We start from the raw sequence: 23019 nt of genomic DNA, 5'->3' as shown, positions 1-23019 counted from the left end.
CCTTCAAAACTGCCCTTCTAAAGTCCCGGATTCCTACTTTAAAACGGTGAACGGGGAGGTCCGTACGCTACTGTGGGATGGGAGGGCCCCAAGGGTGGCACTAAAGAAACTGACGAAGAGTTGGTATGATGGAGACATTGCGCTCCCTGACCTACAACTCTACTATTGGGCAGCGCAACTAGTGACTGTCAATCAATGGATATATTGCCCACCAGACGACCCCGCATATGCACTTGACCGCTACCAAACTGACCGTTCCGGATTTTTGGGAGCCCTGTATGTTCACAATAAGAAAAATAAGGGGTGATTCTTTGGGCCTACCCTACTCACGTTGGAGAACTGTTGAGCAGTGAACTCCCGCCTGGGATGGGCTGGCACTCTTACTAAAATGGCTTTGCTCTGGTATACGCAGAAACTGGGTATGCGGTGTCATCAGCCCGGGATCGACAAGTGGGACCTTATAGGTATCTCTGTAGTAAAAGATTTGGTCAGAAAGGGGGATATACTTTAATTTGAAGAACTCCAGAAACATTACCAACTAGCTCAAGGAGAAACTTATAGATATCTACAGGTTCGCCATGCCCTTAAGGCGGCCTTCCCGTCTTTTACAGACATACCAGACTCATCACCGCTCGAGGACAGGTTGTTAGACGGGCCACTGAACTCAAAAGCCATTTCTCTCACATATAAGAAATTTTGGAATAACCTTCCAGATGCTTTACCTAAGAGAGAGGTGGCAGGATGACTTGAAAATGCTTAGCGACTTGGAGTGGCAGGAGGCCCTAATGTCTCCTCGGGAAGCTGCCATCAAGCAAAAATATAGGTTGATCCAACTTCGGATACTGCACCGCTCGTATAAGACAGGGCAGACGCTGGTGAAAATAGGTTCTAGATCGGATGATCTTTGTCTGAGGGGATGTGGCCAACGAGCTACATTTTATCACACTCTGTGGAGCTGTCCGGGGCTACGTGTCCTGTGGGAGGGGGCCTCAGAACACATGCATAAGGCCGTACATAAGGAGATTGTCTTGACGCCACGACTGGGTCTGTTGAATATATGGGAGGCAACTGATCTGACGGAAGTGGAACAACAGTTTACGATGCTCGGCTATACGCTGGTTAAACGGGAAATAGCGAGAGGGTGGGGTGGAGCAACTATTTCTAGTGTCCATATATGAGCGAAAGAGTTTGACAGATGCATGCTGGCGGAAACGGAGGTCTTCATAGCGAGGGGTGACACAAGAAATGGGACCGGAAATGGTCAAGCTGGAATAAATATCGGGGAGATATTGTGGTGTCCCCGACTGTGGAATTGGAAATGCGTAGAAATACAGAAAGTGTAGACACTATGTAATGTATAACTGCTGTCTAATAGCTGTCCAGGGCTGAAATTGATATATGCTATATAAGTAATGTCCTTCTATGCACTCGATTTGTTGTAATCTTAAAAAACACAAAAAAAAGAAGAGAAAAAAAAATAAGGTTTTCCTTTGGTCCTGCACACGCTGAGTGAAGTCAGGGAATATCAAAATAGGATTACCTTCGAACAGTAGTGTGCCTTTAGTACGTATAGCCTGTAGGATCGCATACCTGTAATGAAAGAAGTGGGTGATAATAGCACTCGGTGGGTCTCCTGGTCTCAGAGGGGGTGCTAATAACCTATGTGCAAAACTTTGATAGGTCCATGGGGGTTATTTCTTGTATAATCCAGTCTTCTAGGAAAATTTCCGCTGTGGGGCCTTTCGCCTATTCGGGGAAGCACACAAAGCGTAAATTGTTCCTTCTGGATCTCCCTACAGAATCCTCCGCTCTTTTGTTTAGATGGATTACTCTCTTCTGAAGTGCGGTAACCATGTCTCTGATGTTTCGTATTTCTGTTTGTAGTGTCTCTACGTTTTCTTCTGTGTTAGTGACTATCAGCCACCTTCCGTAAGTCACATCGGAGGAGATTGACATCAATAGCTACTGCGTCTATTCTATGGACCATGTCCGCGTGGGTAGACTGAATCGCCTGCAGTACATCCGCCAGCGAGGGGGGATTCCTTTTCTGTTTGTGGGTCTCTCTGCTCTCCTCCTCCCATGCTTTCCTCCTGGGGTTCAGGTCCTTGTGGCAAGGGCATTGCGTAGTTCCCTTTATTATTTATCTGCGTTTTTGCTCCTTTGCATTTTACCATGATGAGAATTTCAACGTGAGCTGACCACTATGCAGCAGATGGCTGCAGAAATAGGGACCCTTTCTGCGGCTCGTGTGTCACTTGGTGTCTAGGAAGATAGTTTTGTGCAGGTGCCTGAGCCCCGAGAGCTGGCACTTGTAGGCAAGGTGGAGCTCTGCTAGTAAGGAGTGTCACCTCTAGTTCCTGGGTTTCATTGTAATGTGTGGGGGCTATGGGCAGTCTTGGCACTGGGATCGGAACTGGGGGGGCAGCTTTTCCTACTCTCCTATTCTGACAGAATATACTGAAGTATGATTTCGCCACTGAAGTTTGTACCTTTTCCTCTTCTGCACAGTCTGTTGAATTAATTCCTACAGCTTTTCTGCACTTTACTTTGACGCTTTAGTGTCCTAGATAAACTAAAAATGAATAATTGCAATGTGTCTTAATTTTGAATTTCACTTTTACATAATCAGAGTGCTTACATAATGGTAGGTGTCAATAGTTGCAAAATTGTGGGCTGCAAAGTTCTAAAACATGCTGCTTTTAACACTTGCATCTGAATACCCTTCTCACATCCTGATTATACATGAATCATTTAGGTGTTTAATAATATGCACCCTCAATGAAAATATACTGCAAGTGACAGTAAATACATACCACAGTCACATCTTCTCTGTATTAAATATGAAAGAAATCTAAATGTGCATGAAATTATTTAATATTAAAAAATGTATTTCAATATACTCTTTGAAAACATATATATTAAAGAAAGGATTATGTAAAAATAGATGATAAACAGATTCAAATAAAGTGGGGGAAAAAATAACAGGACATAAGATAAGTATATTTTTAGGAAATAGAGAACATACCGTAATCTTCCATCCTGTGCTGCAGCACCCCCCGAAATGATTTTTGTAATGAAAATACTTGTGTCATCTCCAATGTGTGGATTGTCCGTGCCTCCTGCAATACTAAAGCCAAGGCCCGAATTGCCCTGGGAAACAGAAATCAGAAAATAAGATTATTCAGCATTTTAAAAATGAATCTTACTAAAGTGTAGACGGACAACCTGCTAAATGTTCTACACTGCTCCTTTGGCTGTGTAACTCTACATAAGGGTGTGTGTGTCTGCATCTATAGTTCATATGTAAGAAAAAATCGTGTAGAATGGTCCTTCAATGCCATCAAGTGGAGGCTGTGGGGGTGACATCATAAACCAGGTGGCCTAAGTCACCAAGATGACAATATAGAACCGTAACATGCTGGTATTTCTGATATCATGTGTTTCTTTTGGGGCTGTTAGCTTGAAAAAAGTATTTTTTTTTTTAACCAAACAGGGAAATGTGTACTGAAAACCGTAAGTAAAAACTACATTGTATAGTTTGGTTGCCCATAGAAAAGAAAAAAAGAGAAGAAAAAGTATGTAGTTAACAATAGAAAATCTTAGGGAAAAAAAAGATTTTGTTTGAAAATGCGCACTATCTGTAGAAAAGAGAATGATGACTGTTCTCTGCAAGGTGCAGATAACACATGGCAATAGTCAGATTTAGGATGCTCCGGTTTGGATTAAGAGAATATTAGTTAAACAATGGCCACTGTAAACATGTACATATTGGCTATGGGCTGTCATTTTGATGTTGCAACATTTTACATGGTCAGAGGACATATTTTCCATATTTCACAGTGAAACATATGGTTTGATTTTTGTGAGCAGTGTACTATATAGTATGTATGCAGATATGCAGTGTAGGACAAGTTACTTACCTTCTGTAACACCTTATCGAGTAGAGACTATCTAGCTTTAGATTTGTTAACTTAGAATTATCCCCTGGCATCTGACTGAATCCGGACTTTTTTGTGAGCCGTACCCCTGCGCACTGGTAGGTGGTGTTCATTGGCTCCGTGCGGCCACACTAGAAGTGACTTGCGCTGTGCATATATAGGCGCAACCCTAGCGTGCTGACAACAGTTTATTTTCGCAATTTTCCACACCAGGATCACAGAGCCACGATGAACACTGACCACTGGGATAAAAAACTAGGACCCTGAAAGGGGAAAAATCTGCGGCTAGTTAAAGTCTCTACCAGATAACGATTTACCGAAGGTAAGTAACTTGTTCATCTGATACAGATTTCTAGCCGGAGATTCCTCGTCTTAGAATAGATCACCAAGCAATACCTCCTCGGAGGTGCGTCTGCGAAACAATTTCATACCAAAGACATCCTGCAAGGCCAAATGGCCAAAGTTCCCTTTACTGACAGACCAGACTGTCCACGCAGTAGTGCTTTGTTAATGTGTACAAGAGGACCACGTTGTTGCCTTGCTGATATCCAGTACCCAGGAATCGGCTTGCTAACACTTTGATCACAGCCATGGCTCTGGTGGAAGGAGCACATGCCTTCAGGGGGGTTGCTACTTTGTCAATGCATAGCATATTTTAATGCAGAGCATAATCCATCCAGAGATGGTCCACTTCGGCATAGCCCTTCCCTTCTTCGCTCCGACAAACCCCACAAAGAGTTGATAGCACACCCAGAACTCTCTAGTGCGGTCAAAGTGGAACAATGCTCTTTTGGGGTCCAGTCGGTGAAGTCACAACTCTTTAGAGAGATGTGGCGAGGCGTAAAAAGGATGCAGGGTGATGGACTGGTCTACATGAAAGGAAGTGACTGCTTTCAGCAGAAAGGAAGCTCTAGTTCATAGAACCAGCTTGTCTCTGTAAACGTTTAAGTATGGAGGCCTGGATGACAAAGCCTGAAGCTCACTGACCCTTCAGCAGATGTTATTGCCACCAGGAAGGCTGCCTTGATGGCAAGGAGCCTGAGAGGATAGTTGTGCAAGGCTCAAAGGGAGAGAACGTCAGGAACATAAGGACTAGATTAAGGTCCCACTGAGGAATGATGAAAGTAGAAGGAGGAAACAGATGTTGCAAACCTTTTAAGAACCTATGAACAAATGGGGTTTGAAGAGGGATGGCTGGTCAGGCAACTGAAGAAAGGCTGATATTGCAGAAATGTATCCCTTTAAGATGCTCAGAGCCCTGCTGAGAACGATACATAATAAAGAGAAAGACCTGAGGGGAGCATAAAGAAGGTCAACCTGTTTCTCCGTACACCGTGTCACAAATTTACCCCAACGGCAGGCATATATCATTTTGGCGGAGGGACAGCTGGCTGCCAGAATAAGTGTTCAGACTTCAGGAAGAAGGTTGAAAGATGTCAACTGCTGCAGCTCAATCTCTATGCAAGAAGGGAGAGTGTTGACCGGGTCGGGTGGAGAACCCTCCCCTGCTGAGACAGAGGAACTCCCAAAGGGGCAGCCTGATCAGAGGAGTGATAGCCATGTTCAATTGCTCGGGATACCAAACTCTCAGAGCCCTGTCTGGAGCCACAACAATGTCTTGGGACTACAGGAGGCCCAAGCCACTCGAGACGAAAAGCTTCTTAGAGCAAAGAAATTCCAGCATGCAGAACTGCTGACATTGCACGTTCGCGGCGAGCAGATCTAACCAAGACTCTCCACACTGCTGAAAGACCATGCGCACTACCTCCTGATGGAGACACCATTCCTGATCTGCTAGTCAACTTCAGCTGAGCACGCAGGGTAGTAGCCCCTTCAGTCAATTTGAAGCCCTATTGGTTTGTTTTAGACCTCCAGTGCGGCAGGTGATGGTCTAACCCGCCTCTCACTAGGTGCTTATAATGGTAGGTGGGCAAACTATAAAGTGTGGAGGCTGCTGCTGCCTGGTGGGTGGGTGAGGATTGGCCTGACCTCTTGACTGCCCAAACCAAGTGATCTGTGGGTACCACGCCCTCGGCCACGCAGAGCCTGGGAAGCTTGCAAGCTGCGGTTGCTTGGTTGGTATAGAAACGACTTGAAGCCCCTTCCGTGGCCAAGAAAGGTGCAAAATGCGGATTGTGGGTGGCGAGGGCCATGGAAAGGCAAAAGGACCTGGTCATAGCCCTGCTATCCTTAAAGTGCTCCAGCGTTGAATCCGCCTGGTCTCCGAAGAGAAGGGAGCCATAAAAGCGACGTTTGAACTTTCCCAGAAAAGCCAGTTGTCCTCAACCATGCGTGGTGCTGTAAGGCCACTGTCAATGAAACTGTTCTGCCCAGCGAGTCAGTGGTATCCAGTCCACATCTGACTGTGAACTTTGCTGCATCGCTCCAGCCAGCAAAAGCCTGGGACAGTATGACCCGGGCCTCTTCCGAACCATGGCCAGCACCTGCACCACCGAATCCCATAGAGCACGGGTGTAGCAGCCCAAAAGATACGAGGTGTTCATGCACCACAGTGGCAGGCTGGTGAAACAAAACATCTCCCCTAAGGTGTCCAGCCTCTTGGACTCCCTATACTGAGGGGCAGTAGGGAATGTGCCAGAATTAACATGGGATGTAGAGGCTTCGACCACCAAGCTCTCCGAGTTAAGGGGGTGTGAGAGGAAATTGGGGCCCCCTGGGAAAGGAAGTGGCAGCAGGCAGTAGTTCTGTTCACAGGAGCCTCTGTGCTGGACTTGGACCAGGTCCAAGCAGGTCGTCAGTAATGGCTTCACTAAATGGGAAAAGCGGTTCTGAGGGGGTTACTCCTGGCTAAAGCACCTATGTCAAGACGTTCACCTTGACAGCCACACAGGGTAGGTTAAAGTCCAGGACATTGGTCACCCTTCTCACCACCACTGCAGCCAGGATAGGGAAAGAAAGCATACCAGTATTCAATCCACTGGCCTGCGCCAAAACCTCACACCAGTCCATTTGCGGATCTAAAAGCTGGTATTCTTCAGGGTCCGACGACCGCCCCCAAGCCTTCCAGAGTCAAAGCTTATAGGAATAGGGCTCAGGTTCCAGACTGGAAGGCATGGCCCTAGTCATTCAATTAATTAATCAGTTGATGTGTAGAGTTATTCTGGGCACCCGTAAGGGTATTCAGGCACTGGGATGGTCTAATTGGCTCCGGAGTCTGCATTAGATGACTCCATCCAACTACATGTCGGAGTCAGGGGATCAGAATGGGGATGATGCAGTCAGGGGGGGAAGGGCGGGGGGGGCAAAATCAGAAGCGTCGACAATGGGGCCAGGGAAGGTCGAGGTGGTACCACTGGGCCAGTCCGGATCCACCAATCAAACTAAGGAGCTGGGTCCAGAGCCACCTGCGTGGAACCAGTAGGGGCCCCTCCCAAACCTGTGGAGCCCAAAGGCATGCTGGTGGGAACTGGCCACTCCATTATGAGCGCATGGCCTCATAAAACTTCTGGAGTTGAGCGGGGATCACTCTGGCTCCCGCAAACTAGGGGAAGCACAGAGACGACCCAGGCATAGGCTCCACCGCGGAGCCAGGCCTCGAATGACAACACTCATTAGTCTTGTCAGCCGACGTGGAACTTACCCGAGTGGTCAACCGACTTGGAATGCAATGAGGATCTTGGACTCTGCAACCAATCGCGTGACCTTCATCTCGATCAAGATCGACGCAGTGTCGCATATCGGGTGGCAAGAAGCTTGAGCGACTGCTCCCTGAAAATCGACCCAGGTCTTTGCGTCATGGTCATGCTCCAGGCACCATAGGAGAACGAGATCTGGGTCGGTCACCAACATCTGTCGATGTCAAGCGCCACAGGGCTTGGAGTTGGTCTTCCTTGTGGACATCCTTGCCACACCAGGAGAAGAACTCTCAAAAAACTTTGACAAAACATTGAAAAAAGCTCAGTCAAAAAGTAACTGACGGGGTAGCTCTCTTCAGATCTGTGCTAACTGGTGCGGAATAAAAAGAACTGATGTCAGCATGCTGGGGAGGTCCCTATATAGGCAGTGCACACGTCACTTGCGGCGTGGACGGCGCCATGTGCAGCCGATCGACGCCACCTACCAGCACACAGGGATACTGCTCACAAAAAAATTCCGGATCCAGCCTGGCACCTAGGAATAATTCTAAGGTAAGGAATTTGACACTAGAAGTCTGTAGTAGATTTATATATTTATTACCACTTTTGAGTGTGGAAAGGGGCCTCCCATCCCCAAACAATGGTAATAATTACATTCTGTGCATCTGCATATATGGTTTATGCCATAGCGCTTTTTTTCATAAAAAAAGACATTTGACCAAAATCTGGGTGCAAAGGGTTAAATTTGTGAATTACCATAATATCGTACTGAAGTGGCATTGTGACTAATAGGAGGATATCTTCCACGTGAAAAGTAATTGGATTATGCAAAGTGAAAGCACAGTAAACACTTTTTCTCATGTCACGTTCGCTCTGTTGTCGTGATAGATATATATATATATATATATATATCTATATATTTATATATCTATATCTCTATATATATCTATATCTATATATATCTATATCTCTATATATCTATATCTATATCTATATATGTCAAACAAAGTGCCCTAGAGCTACGAGAGGGCACTCAACAGCCTTCTGCCATCTGGCTTCAAAATGTAGCCTGCCTTTCTGCTCTCCTTCATAAGTATCTTGGCGACGCATTTCAAGGTCAAAAACCTCTTCTTCCTGGGCTGCAACAAACATCGCATCTGAAGCTCACATTCTTTTCATTTCCGGCTTTATTTCCATATCTGCCCCCAGTGGGCGTATGCTTAGTGCAGTATCTTTTGGTGCATGATAGGACATGTATTCCCTTACTGCAAGCATTAGTATACCCTTTAGTAAGTTCAAATGTTTGTTTGCATTTAAAAAGCTAATCATGTACTATAGTAGGCCGTGAAACATCAAGGCAGGCTAAATTAGTATATAGAATGCTGTGCCGATGAAGTCCTGAACAGTGTAGGGCAGTTGGTCACACACACACACACACCCACCCACACACCCACTAAAAATTAACCAGGATAAGACAAAGGTCTTAATTTTCAGCCGTTGCAAGAAAAAGAAAATTTTAACATGGAACATTGGGCCCGCAAAGATCAAAAGAACATCAAAATACAACTACCTGGGGGTCTGGTTTAGCGAGTCTTCCAGATCATCAGTCCACTTGGCCGCATTGAAAAAGAGAGCTGGAGCAACAACTTACAGCCTGACTCGACTCAACCAGTCCCTTAGTAGTCCTTCTGCCAAACCCATTCTGAAGGTGATTAAAGCCACTCTTCTCCCTGCCTTAAGTTATGGGCACCAGGCCTTTCCTGGCACATGTTCGGCCAGTCTCCACTACGCCCAGGTTACCATTTATAAAAAAAACCTTCTGTCTCCCGAATTACATCCACAGGCCAAGACTACGACTGGAGCTGGGCCTTCAAAGACAATCGATTTTCTGTGAGGCTGACATCCTGAAATACTATTTAAGGACACTAAAATCCACAGATAACACGCTTAACGCCCGGTTGAAAGAAACTCTTGCCAGCTCTGGGAATTCATGAAACCGTCAAATTGTAAAAGCCATAAGAAGGCTACATATTGACGAATCATTACTAACTGCAGACTCTATTCCATACACAGTCTGGAAAAGGGTTATCAACAAGCAGGTCAGACAATTTTCCTACCAGATGGACATTCAGGTCCTAAAAACAACAATTATCCTACTTCCCTTGAACGACTCATACCTCCCTGGGGTACCTCAGCCTTTCCTTCTGGATAATCTGAACGCAGTTGCCCGCAAAAATATAATGTTCATGCGCCTCCTAGGTTTGCGCTCCACTGCCTTCAACCGATGTGCTCCAACAAGTGAGGAGGGGCCTTGCAGACTGTGCAATTACAGGTCTGAATCATGGTTGCATCTTCTGTGCTGTTGTCACGCCCTGAACGCTCCCAGAAGACTTCTTTTAAAACCCTTATATTTAAAAAGGGGCATCAGTACATGTTGGGAGGCATCTGCTCTCTGCTTTACTTTCCCAGATATTCAAGTGCTTGCAAGGTCTGGAAAATGTGTGAGACTCTTGGACAATCAGCTTTCACCCTCTCCTGCCCCCGCCCTACCACTTCCTCCACCCAAAAAAACTTATCACAGATTTTTTTTCCACACTTTGCCCTAGCGTCTCTGTACCAAATTATTTTATCCTTGGTTTTTGAAACCGGTCACGTGATTACAATAGTAACTACAAGATGACTGCCTCGTCAGTAATATGTGTATGAATTTAAATTTGATGGTTTGCTTCGCCTTTGTTTTTAACGTGGTAACAGCGCTATGACATTTTATTGCAATGGTTTTAATTAACTGTGCTAAACAAACACAGACATCCATTGTAAATGTGCAACTTTGTATATTTATTTTCTCTTATGTCTACTGAAACATCATGTGACGCCAACGTCGATGAATGCATCTTTAAATGTATGTATGACTCAGGAGGAAGTCATGTGACAAAGACCACGGCAGTGGTCGAAACGCACCTTTCTCTGCCGAAAAAAACACTTACAAGAGCAACGGGCTTGTGGAGATTCTCTACTTGTGATACTCCTTGCAGTTGGATATATATATATATATATATATATATATATATATATATATATACATACTTTTTTTTAAAGTTTGTTTCTCAATGTCCCTACTTATTCCTTAAACAAAGGTTTTTGAATTTCATCTTCATAAAGTCCTCTGGTTTTTGCGGGTGGTTCGAGCAGGGTAGATACTGGTTTGCGCCTCTGAAGAGATGCTGGAACAAACAATACAACTGCAGAGCCAGACAAGTCTTCTTTGCATACTGTTCAGTCATTCAAACATCACATTGAGACAGAAAGCGCGGCAGCTGGGATTCTGCAGATTCATAAATAAAGGAAGGTGAGCGTCCAAATGCAGCGTTTCAGTGTGCCCTTTCCAGTGTCCTTTCAAACCCAGGTTGCTATTCTTCCATTCACAAAAGGGTGCTCAAAGCACAGCATGGAATGGCTACATGCAAGTGAGCATCATCAGCAGGCTCTGGGCCCTCACCTCTCACATTCTTGCCCCACATACTGTTTACAAAAGGTTTTTTTAGGAGTTTAAAGATCGGTCGACTAAGTGATAAAGATTCAGCAAAAAGCTAGAAGATAAATAAACCAACCACTGAAGAGATGTAGGAAATGATTTGCAGATCGATGTGAAGGGAAAACCTGACATTCCAAAACTTTAAAACCAGACCAAATACAAAATCTGCTCTTCATGACATTATGCTCAGTTCGCTGTGGAAGCTAAAATACTTCTGTCAACAGAAAAAGTGAACAAGCACTGGCAACACCCATGGGTATGGCCCATAACAAAGTGACATGAGTCACAGATGAGCTTAGGGACTCAATAATTCAATGTACATGCACTGTCACTCATACTTCCGACACCCTCTTCGCCTGTCTTACCTTGGTCATGAAGATGTTCGACTCTCTCTCCTTCAACACTTTGGTATCCATCTTCAGGCATTGTGATCCAAACTCAACAGCAAAGACAATCCTCATGAGGGTCAGTGATTGACATCTGACGCTCACACTCTGCAAGGCTTGAAACCAGATTTCCTAGGTGGAGACATTATTCCCTGCAAAACCGATGCAATTCCGGAAAAAATGTCGAAAGACTTCTAACTGTATGGAGAACCTATGAGAAGCCATTATGTGTTGAATGCTCAGAAAAAAGGGAACTGACATTAGCACACCGAAGAGGGATTCTTATGGTTCCAAGGGCATCACGCTGTGCCGCGTGCGGAGCGTTGGGCATTGTGATGCGCTTGTTGACGTGGGAGAGCTGTCAAGAAAAGTTTCAGTGGAATGCTGGCGCACTGGGATTTTCAAAAGGTGAGGAATCCGCAGGCGAAGGTATCCATCAGAAAAGTGTGGTTCAAGCTTTTTAAAATGTGACCGTGTTAACAGTAACACAATAAAATGTGCATGTAGAAGTATAGGAAAGACCCTAGACTAAATTGTTTATAAATGATAATGCGTAGGAGAGCAAGTGGAAGTGTAAATCTGTATAAAACTATTATTGATTTATTTATTTGGAAGGTTTTATACAGCGCGAATAAGACCCTTGCGGTTATCAGAGCGCTTTACAGGCATATATAGGAAACAAACACTTCAATAAGAGGACACAATAGAAATACAAGTTAAATACAGGGTTCAAGTGAGCTTAGATAAGAGAATAGATTTTACTTTTTTTTTTTAAAGAGATGAATGACGGATTAAGTCTGGTTTCTGTGGGGAGTGCATTCCAAATTCTGGGTGTCATACGCGAGTAGGCCCTGTTATAAGTTTTCTTCTTGGCAAAACTTTGAGGTTACAGTAGAAGGTTATTGGAGCTCCTGGAGGATGTATTACCACAAGAGAGTACTAGTTCTGTCCCAGGTAGCTTGGAGTGTTGTGATATATGGACTTGTATGTCAAACATGCGATTTTTAGGTGGATCCTAGCTTCGAAAGGTAGCCAGTTGAGGGCTCTAAGGTCAGGAGAGATATGACAGTTTCTTTTTGAGCCTGTGATGAGTCTCGCTGCTGTGCTGATTGAGGCTCTAAGGGGGGCATTCATTGATCTGGGGAGGCTGCAAAGAGAAGCACTCCCATATTCCAGTCTTGGGATTACTAGTACTTGCACTGCCAGTTTGAAGTCATGTGTGGGAAGGAAGGGTTTGAGTCTTCTCAAGGTGTTCATCTGAAAGTTTGCTCCTTTTGTTGCGGTGCTGATGTGTTTCTGCATGTTTAGCTTTTTATCAAGAGTGACTCCCAACGATTTTACTGAGTCGATTATGAGGGGTTAGCAGTTGAGTGCGGTTAGGTGTTTCATTCAGTCTTGAATGATGGTCGATTGGCTAGGGGGAGCGATTAGTAGGATTTTGGTTTTAAGAGTGTTTAGTTTCAGATGGTTTTCGGCCAGCCAGGTCTGTGTTTTCTGTAGCCTTAGGTTGAGAGATTTGATTTCTTCTAGTGAGTGGATTTTCACATAGATTTGTGTATCGTCTGCGTACATGTGATAGTGGACATTAGCGGACCTGAGAATTTCGGTGAGCGGTTCCATGAATAGGTTGAAGAGTGATGGAGAGATGGAAGATCCTTGTGGGACTCCTAAAGTGACTGGGATGGGCTTAGACAATGATTGATTAACCTTGAAACTTTTGGGATCTATTTTGCAGGAAGGAGCTGAACCAATTTAGAACTGATCCAGATAGTCCCATTCTTTGTTTCAGGAGGTCTAGTAGGTTGTCATGTTTGACTGTGTCAAAGGCCGATGATAGGTCCAGCAAGATTAACAGACAGGCTTAGTTTTGATCAAGGATTTTTAGTGGATCATGGCTGTTTCAGTGCTGTGGCCAGCCTGGAAGCCGGATTGGTATTGGTTAAGAAGATTGAAATGGTCTATGTGGTTGTTAAGCTGTATGTTAACACACTTTTCTAATAGTTTGGCAAGAGTTGGGATGATGGAAACTAAGCAGTAATTATTTAAATCAGAAGGGTCAGCCTCTGGTTTCTCTAAGATACCTGTCCAGATTTGTGGATTACTAGGATGATTCCTTGTAGGAGAGAGGTATTTATAATCTTGGTCCAAATGGGCAGAAGCAAAAGAATGAAGTCTTTTATGCAGTTTGAGGGGAGGGTGTCTGTGAAATGGTTGGAGGGATTGAGAGAATCGCGAGTGTTTTTAGTACAGCTTCTTCGGTGTAGGTGTTGAAGGAGGACCAGGAGGCGTTATTTTTTAGGTCGATCTTTGGTGAGCCTAACGGTAGGGTTTCTGAGAGGGATGATGCAGAGTCTATGTGAATGTCGGTGTGGGTTATTAAGTCGTTGAACAGTTCAGTCTTTATGTTTTCTGTCTTCATAGTGAAGAAAGAGGCAAGTTCTTCGCAACTGGGTAGTGATTTAGAAGTATGCATTTAAGATGAGCTGTGCTGGAGGTTGTGCTCGGGTCTAGTGTGATGGGGACTCGCCTAAGGTTAGTGTCAACTATACCTCTAGAATTGTGTTTTGTAACTCTGTGGGTGTTGGAGGGGATGGTTTGGATTAGGGAATGGATGGGCGGGTTGTCCGAGTGTGCTGTGTTGAGGGTAGGAGGCGAGAGGCCATAGGAGCTGAGTAAGGAGAGTATGTCTTTAGTTGATAAATAATTGATCCACTATTGATGCATTGAGAGCAGCTCAAAGCGAAAAGATCTTGAAAGTAGAACTTTTACAATGTTATAAAAAGAATTATGCTGGGAGAAGTGGGGAAGATGAAGAGAATAGGGGAAACACTTGCACTCTTCAGTGTTTTTGGAAAAAAGAAAAAAGCTCTAAAAAAGCAGACACTTGTATAAAAGTAGCTAATCAGAGGGAGTGGAAACCTAGCTATACAGCAACGGAGTGATATATATTCGGAGGGATTGGAACATAATTGTTACATAAAGTGGGGATTACACACACATGCATCTTACACACATTTGGGCACAGGGAGATGAAGTAACTTGCCAAGGATCACAATGATGGATCTAGCAAAACAGCCAGGATTCATACCTAGGTCCCTAGCTTTGAAAGGCAGTAACTAGTGCCATTACACCACATTTCCTCTCAGAACAGAAAGTGCTCCGCGAGAGGGACAACAATGAGATGGACTGCCTAAAACAAATAAAACCACTGAATAGATAGCAAGACAATATGAGTAACATAACAAAATGCCAATGGAAAGCAAAGGGCAGAATTGCTTTCAAGGTCCACAATCAACTTGTCCCCAATAAGTCTTTCGCAAGCAGACAGCTGTGGCCTAAAAATGTGGTGTTAGTTCCAGTCCTGATAAGGAAGCACACTCATGTTCTGGCACTGTGCATGTGTGATCAAGAATATGCCACTACTCACTGAATGGCAGAAATGAGCTAAAATACTGCTCTCTATGTAGGAAAGTGTTTGAATGAAAGCAGAATGTAAATGACACTCAGAGGGAAGGCTGCTGGTCAAAAGACGTTGTGTGTATGCATGTATGTATGTATGTATGTATGTATATGAATGTAGAGTTTAAGCTTCTGTGTTTTTTATTACAAGGGCCTGTCTGAAAAATGCAGATGTTAGGTCCTCCTATGACGGTCTAGCAAGGATTATCACAGTTCAAATCTTCTACCACAAGGGTGAGACAAAGGAAGAAACCAAAACCAAAATCCTTGCTTACTATAGTAATCTCTTTTTTTATGTAACAAAATGCCTGTCTCCAGGCATGTACAAAGTGTAATATTAATCCACCCTTGAAGGCCTACTGGCTTTAACATAGTAGGCCTACATCCATTGGTGTAATTTCTCAGAATAGACAGATCAGAACTATGGCTTCAGACATGACTTTTCCTAATGAACCAATCAGGCCTATACCTGTTATCATAAGCTCACTACTATAACTAACTCAAGCCTACTATTTTCAACATAAGTTTTTCTACAAGGCAACCGTTAGAAATGGGGGTCTCTAGCTGGTAGAGGTAGGTACCTTTGTCCAAATAGGGACCCTAGCTTCTAGTCAGGATAAGAGGGATACACACACTTTAGATAACCCCTGCTCACCCCCTTGGTAGCTTGGCATGAGCAGACAGGCATATCCCAAAGGCAATGTGTAAAGTATTTGTACCAACACACACAGTAACACAGTGAAAACACCACAAAAGGACACCACACCAGTTTAGAAAAATAAAATATCTTTATCTAAACTAAACAAGACAAAAATTCAACATACACAGTTAGAAATATGACTTTCAAAAGTGAACTTGTACAATAGAAAACTATGGATGAGTGACTTTTACACAAAGTACCTGCAGTTGCGTCAAAATTCACAAAGGCTAAACAGCCGCAAAGTCAGAAACAAAGATGCGGAAAAAGGCTGATCCTTGACCTGAGAAACATGGCGGCCGGCTGACGCGGGCCGCGGGAGCTCCGCTCCGGACCAACACGGAGGAAGAGCCCATGGAACTACAATTTTAAGGTGCGGAAGAATATAATGATTTTTGTATACATTACTCGCACTTAACATACCTTCATAATTTATTTTCCTGTCGAGATCTGGAGTGCCCAGAGCGGTAATACGGCAGGCGTTAGGACCCCGGAGAATCCTGGCTGTGGATGGGGGTGGAAGTGCTCGATGAACGGTGCACCGAGCGGCGTTGTGCGAGTAAAGGAGGCGGCGGATGCAGGGCAGGTCTGTGGCGGCGATCCAGAAACGTAGTTGCCAGGACTGAATTCTGGCCACTTTGGAGCAGAAGAGCGATACGGTCAGTGATGGGGGAGACCTGCGGGGGGTGTCTGACTTGTGGCCCCCCGGATACCCTGTGTTTACAGGGTCCCATTTCATGCAACAGCCCGGAAAGTTATCGTAGCTCTGTTGTTAAGCTCCCTGTAAAACATACTGAGATTAGTCTGCTGACTCATACAGGGACTCGTACAGGGATGGACGCTGTATCAAAAGGAGGGCTAAAAGCAGGATTGTTTGGAGATGAGAGAGACCAAGAGCTTAGGGAGAGGCAACCTGGATTAGAGGGTACTGTGGGGGAGCAAGGCGGAGCTAAAAAAGATATACCAGATACATTAGAGAATCGGACTGGGCTAACTTATATTAAGCTGCCTGCTAATTCCAGTAAATCTAACTCACTATCCCAAAGAAATAGGTAACAACTCCGCTCACAGATAGAAAGTGAGCTGCAACCTATTTTTCCTGGCGAGGTTGGCACAGTAATTCCGACTACACCACGCCAGAGAAAAAAAAAGGAGCAGGGTAGCAAGACAGGAGAGAAAAAAAGACGTCAAGCTCCTGAAGGTCGTGCTCCCTTATTTAAATCGGCACCCTCCTTAAAATCCTTCTTCAATATAATGGAGCAAGTAGCTATCTCCAAAACTAAAGTAACTCTCTCTCTCGCATCTTCAGACACTTCGGGTACATTAAATGTATCCTGCACCCCTAGCACTTTTAACAATACTAATATAGGCTCCAAAGAGGCCGATAATGTGGATTTAGTGCATCCTCAAATACAGACAGAGAATAGATTTTCTCCACTGATGCCTGAACCCGATGGAGTGATCCTGGCAACTCCTTCTAACGACTCTTCTGAAATCGTCTCTAAGCTTCAGACCCTCCGAAAATCTGTCAGCGCGATTCCATCAACTCTTCCTAATGAAATTAATGAGATAGTTGTAGCAGAAGTAGTAGGTGGTGCTGATGGCGGAGTCAGTCAGTTAGTGCAACTTTTCCACTCTCTTCGTGGGGATATATTCTCTAAATTTGAAATCTCGGAATTCAATCAAAAGGAGATAAATAAGAAATGTATAAGTCTGGAGCAGAAGATGGACGATATTAGTAACCGAACTAAGGTGCTGGAGTCTGAGGTGCTTACATTAACCGAAGTTACCCATAAACATACTGAAGATTTAGTGGATTTAAGGGCTCAGAATAGACTACTTCAAATGGATATTGAGCGGTTAGAGCTTCACACCAGAAGAAACAACCTTAAATTTCTGAATGTACCTGAAGGGGTTGAAAATGGTGACGTTAAGACTCTGATATGCAAGCTCCTTAGAGAGGGGATATTAGAAGATAAGCCCGCGATTTATCTTGAAAAGGAAATCCAGAGAGCGCACAGGGATCCCTTTAGGCAGCACCCTAACAAGAAAGCCCCAAGGAAGATTCTGGTTAATTTTCAAACATTTGCAGTTAAGGAGCTGATTTTGGGCCGTGCGTTAAATTGATAAATCCCTACAGATAGATACTGTAAAATATCTAATTCGCTCAGATGTGGGCCGGGCTACAGCACAGAGGCAGTGGGAGCTTGGATCTAGAATGCCAGAACTAAGAAGTTTAGGGGCGCAGGTGCAAATGAAGTTTCCAGCAGCTCTACGGGTCGTCTGGTGCAATAGAACATATAATTTTACATCTCCACAGGAAGTGGATACTCTACTGTCAGACATTAGGAAAACCCCACACTAATTGGAAATAGATGAAGTTTCTGCTTTCCTCTCTATACACTCTCTTTTTTTTCAGTCAGGTGTAGTTGAGTTTCTTGAGTTTCTTCTATAATGTCTCTCGAAAAAAAAGAGGGTTGAAGGGATTAAAAAAAAAAAAACAATTTAAAAAAGAAAAAAAAACGGAGGAGAGAGTGTGATGTAGTAGATGTGGTAGATGGAGAATAGTGAGAGAGAAAGGAAAAAAATAAAAGCACACAGGGGAAAATGATACAGATAAAAAGGGAAAGCGGTATGCTATTCTATGTTATTTTACTATGATCTTATGACTATATGGTCCATGGGTTTTCTTTCTATCCAGTGTTGGGTCTTTCGACTCCCAACAGGCGATAAGATCACCAAAGTTCACAAGGGGGGGGGGGGGGGGGGGGAGGGTTCCTCGAGGGGGGGATGTTGAGGGGAGAGGGAGCAAGAGGGGTAAAAAAGAAAAATTTGTTCCTCGTATTATTTTAAAAAGGGGCTGAAATTTGTGTAGGCTTAGAGTTGGAAGAGAGAACCGCTCATCCTATGAGAAATACAGAAAAGGTAGGAAAACCACCTGATGAATAATATCCTCAATAAAATAAAAATTATTAGCTGGAACGTCAATGGTCTGAGAAATTGCAAGAAATTGGCTAGAGACTGAATTCCTAAATAAATCAGAGGCCCATATTTGTTTACTAGAAGAGACTCATTTGGAGGCACATGAATGTGAGGCAGCTTTCGGTAAAGGTAGGTGGATACAAGAGATTTGCGGTTCCATCAGATAGGAAGTACAAGGGGAGTGGCAATTATAATCCGATCCAATAAGGGAATCCGAGTAAACAATTTTGAGACTGATTGTTCTGGGAGATGGCTTGTTGCATCTCTACTAGTCGAAAGCTCTCCACTAACATGCGCAGTATACTATGGGCCCAATCAGGACATGCCTGGAGCACTATTATGTCTAAAAACTAGTCTCTCAGCTTTGACAACACCAGTTGTATTGGGAGGGGATTTCAATCTGGTCCTAAATGAAAAACTAGATCGTACTTCAAGGGCTAAATATATTCCCCCCCACCCCCCAGAAGTCGTTAGCAGAGCTGAAAAACATCACGAAAGACTTCAATCTCATAGATGTCTGGAGAGTAAAAAACGGCAACCGGAGGGATTTTTCCTTCTATAGTCATAAGTATAGACATCACTCGAGGATCGATTACTTCCTGCTGGACCAAGTCCTCTACTCTAAAGTAGATTCTACATCATATATTCCAGCAATACTTTCTGACCACTCCATGGTCGAATTGACGATAAATTTAAAGACATTAGACAGGTCTATATTAGTACAGGATGAGGTCATGAGTAATCTAAAATCAGATATAGAGGAATATTTCAAGTTCAATTCTGGGACAGCAAACGTTCAGACCACATGGGAGGCATTTAAGGCCTATATTCGAGGGACTTTAAGCACATGGATGATCAGGAGAAATAAGATCAGGAGATAGACCGAAAAGCAGAGTCTTGTTAAGATTAAGCAAAAAGAAGAGCAACTGCAACAGGCCTCTGTAAACTCTAAAAATAATATACCTAGCATCCAAAGGGAATTAGACGTTTTACGTGCAGAATACCAAGCAAGCCTTGATAACATTTTAAAAGATAGGTGGGACTCAAGCAAGCTTCAGAATTTTTCCTATGGAGAAAAATGTGGTCGACTTCTTGCTTGGAAAACCAGAACGGACAGAGTCCGTAACCAGATCAAATGTATTTGCCTTCAAAATACAGGCTTGATTACACATGATGATACCCTTATTCGAGAGGAAGCTAGACTATGTATGCAAAAGTTATATAAAGAAGATATATCTCCTCCTACTCGAAATATAGAACATTGGCTAAACCAGATAGAGATTCCACAGTTATTGGAAACCGATAGTACTGCTTTGGCCTCCTCCATCAGGGAAGAAGAAGTCCTTTTCCAGATAAAAAAAATGGCTAGAGCTAAAGCAGCCGGTCCGGACGGGCTCCCAATTGACATATATCAGATAGAATTAGGGGAAGCTGTTTCTGCCTTGACGGCTTTATTTAACAGAATATACCTACAGGGTGACACCATCCCTGTTTCTTGGTCTGAAGCTACTGTAGCCTTGATCCTGAAGCCCAATAAAGACCCCATAAAAATTGAGTCGTATAGACCCATTTCACTGTTGAATTCCGACTATAAAATCTTTGCAGGGGTCATGGCAGCAAGGTTGGCTAAAGTAATTAAGACGATTGTTCATCATGATCAAAAGGGTTTTATTCCAGATAGACAGTTAAATGAGTTAACTTTTAAAGCCATAGCGGCAATAGATGTAGCAGTAGCTGAAAAGCTTCCGCTGACCCTCACGGCTATTGATGCCGCTAAGGCCTTTGACCAAGTATACTGGCCGTATTTGTTGTCGGCTCTGGTTAGATTTGGTTTTCCCCTTAACTTTGTTTCAGCTATTCGGTCCCTATATGAGAGTCCTCGGGCCAAAGTTTTAGTGAATGGCGTACGTTCAGATTGGTTTACAATCTCACGTGGAACGAGGCAGGGGTGTCCTCTATCACCCCTGCTGTTTAATCTCTATATCGAACCCTTTGTCTGTCTGCTTAGGGCTGATCCGGTGATCTATCCATTTAGAATTGCAGATCTTGAATTCAAATTTGCTCTGCATGTTGACGATCTCCTCATGTTTTCCTCTAATCCAGCTGAGGCTATCCCGAGACTGCTTGAACAAGCAGAACGGTTTGGAGAAGTCTCGGGATATAAGGTAAACAAAGAAAAAAAAGAGATTATGCAATGGAATCAGGCAGGAGGGATAATTGAAACTAAGACACGTATGAAGTATCTGGGTATAAACTTGTCCCAAAATATTCTGGAAATAGCCAAAGTAAATCTGATGAGAATCCATAAGGATATGTGTGGTTTACTACAAAGATGGTCTGGCCTCTCTCTGAGTATTTTTGGCAGAGTAAACCTAGTCAAGATGATTATTCTGCCGAAGATCACATTTCTGTTTAATTCCATTCCATTGACGTTTCCAGCATTTGACATCGCCAAAGGGGAAAATTGGTTCCTTTATCTGGAATGCTAAGATATCAAGGATCTCCTGGAAAAAATTAAGAAGCAGCCTTAAGACGGGAGGATTAACCCTGCCGGATATATCCGTCTACTGTCACTCATTTCACTTTAAAAATTTTAGATTGCTAGCTGGAAAGACAGATGCCTCCTCTCTAGGCCTTCTGTTTCAAGCCTTATTATAGGATATACCTAAAGGGCAAGAATATTTCCTATTCAAGTATGATGACCCAAGGTTTTTCAAGAGGGTGAGACTAAAGGTACTGGAAACCGCTCTTAAGAATTGGGTGTATGTCAGAAAAACTTAAATATCCCATATTATGCACCTCAAGCCCCGATTTGGGATTCTCCAGGCACACCAGAATGCCTCAATGACCATTTATCTCGCCCTCTTAAAATGGCTGGTCTGTCCTATTGGCAGGATCTGCAGAAAGACTCACAGTTGTTGAATTGGGAGTCGTTATCCAGCCTGACAGGTGGAACCCTATCCAGGTATAAATACTATCAGCTGGCAGGATGGTGGCCTACCAAACTGTGGGATTTTGACTCACTGAACCCTAAGTTTGACTATGTATTAAGAAAGGGCAGGTGGAAGCAGGAGGTTTCCTTCTGGTACACGGCTATTCTAGAGACGAAAGGTATAACAGAATCTGAACTTCATACACTTTGGGGCAATGTTAATAATACGGATCTAAATAACTTTATGAAAGTATGGGGAGACTCCTATACCATGCTACATGCTGTGGTCAAATCAGCTCCTCTTAAGAGAAATCATTTATACACTACATATGGAGTATATATGTCCCCCAAAAAGTTAACAAAGATTACAGGCCTATATCATCAATGCCCAAGATGTAAATTACCTGCGGCAGATGACTTCCACATGTTTATAGATTGTCCCGAAATAGCAGGCTATTGGGTAAAGGTGCAAGCTTTTTTATCTGAGGTATTAGATAAACAGATTGAAATTACGCCAAGATTGATCATGTTTGGACTACATACAGATTATCATCTTAATGAACCGGTGTCTAAACTTGTATTCTATGTGATCATCCTTGCAAGACGAGAGATATGTAGGGCCTGGAAGAATATAAATGCCCCAACTTTTATGGAGTGTCTGAAATATATAATTTATACCAGTGAATCAGATATGGCATGTGACAGTAATAGTTACGGAAAAGTCTGGGCACCCTTGGTCGCATGGCGGAACAGATAGAGAATATTCCTATGATTTCACCTGGGCACTGTCTGTCTGGTCCCTTCAAAATGACGCTGGGTCACCTAGCAGCGTAAAAAGAAGTGGACAGTGGAAGCAGTGATTGCTTGAGGGTTTGAGCCTTTCTCTTTCCACATCGGTCTTACAACACCAGGGCCGGGATAGGACGACCGTTGAGGAGAGGTTATGGCCTCCCATCAGGAATGCCCTTTTCTCTACGGTATAGGAGGAATTAAAAAAAATAAATAAAAAAAAAAAAAAGAAACAAAGATGCGTCAACTCCTGAGACCTTGGAGAGGCGATGAGATAGTCCCGCTGCACGCAGAGAAAGGGTTGCGTCGAATCTGGTCTGTATAGGGAGTGAAACGTTGATTCTTCGTGATGTTTCCGGTCCACAGGTAATGCGTCGGAAAAACTTGCCGCACAGGTGTGATGTGTGGAAATCTGGGATGCGTGTGTGATCGATGCGGAGGCGGCAAGTGGCGCTGCGTTGGTTTTCTTCAGTCGCAATCCCTCGAGCCGTCTATTCTTGCAGCGGCGACAGGCACTGCATCAGTTTTCGCAGTGGCACGGCAATGCACAGAAATTCTTTTCGTACCGTGGAGATGCATCGGAAAAACAACCGCAAGTCGAGAGATGCGCCGATTTTTGCAGTTCAAGTTTCTTCTTTCTCCCAGCTCCCAAACATTGTCAACAACCTCCAGAGGTCCAAAACCGGCACAGGCACCTCTTGGCAG

General features: G+C 43.8%; 1 protein-coding gene across 16 annotated transcripts in view; it reads right to left on the bottom strand.

Annotated features, from left to right (window-relative positions):
- The window catches only part of DLG1 (discs large MAGUK scaffold protein 1), a 1320486-nt gene that overhangs the window by 433242 nt on the left and 864225 nt on the right, over positions 1–23019 (bottom strand). For all 16 annotated transcript variants that reach the window (XM_085635286.1, XM_085635289.1, XM_085635299.1 and 13 more), the window contains one exon: positions 3026–3150. In XM_085635286.1, the coding sequence (XP_085491412.1) occupies positions 3026–3150 (125 nt within the window). The remainder of the gene's footprint in view (positions 1–3025; positions 3151–23019) is intronic.

This window comes from Triturus cristatus, chromosome 11 (assembly GCF_964204655.1).
Source record: "Triturus cristatus chromosome 11, aTriCri1.1, whole genome shotgun sequence".
NCBI classification, from domain to species: Eukaryota; Metazoa; Chordata; class Amphibia; order Caudata; family Salamandridae; genus Triturus; species Triturus cristatus.
This window is presented reverse-complemented; position numbering and strand designations above follow the sequence as displayed.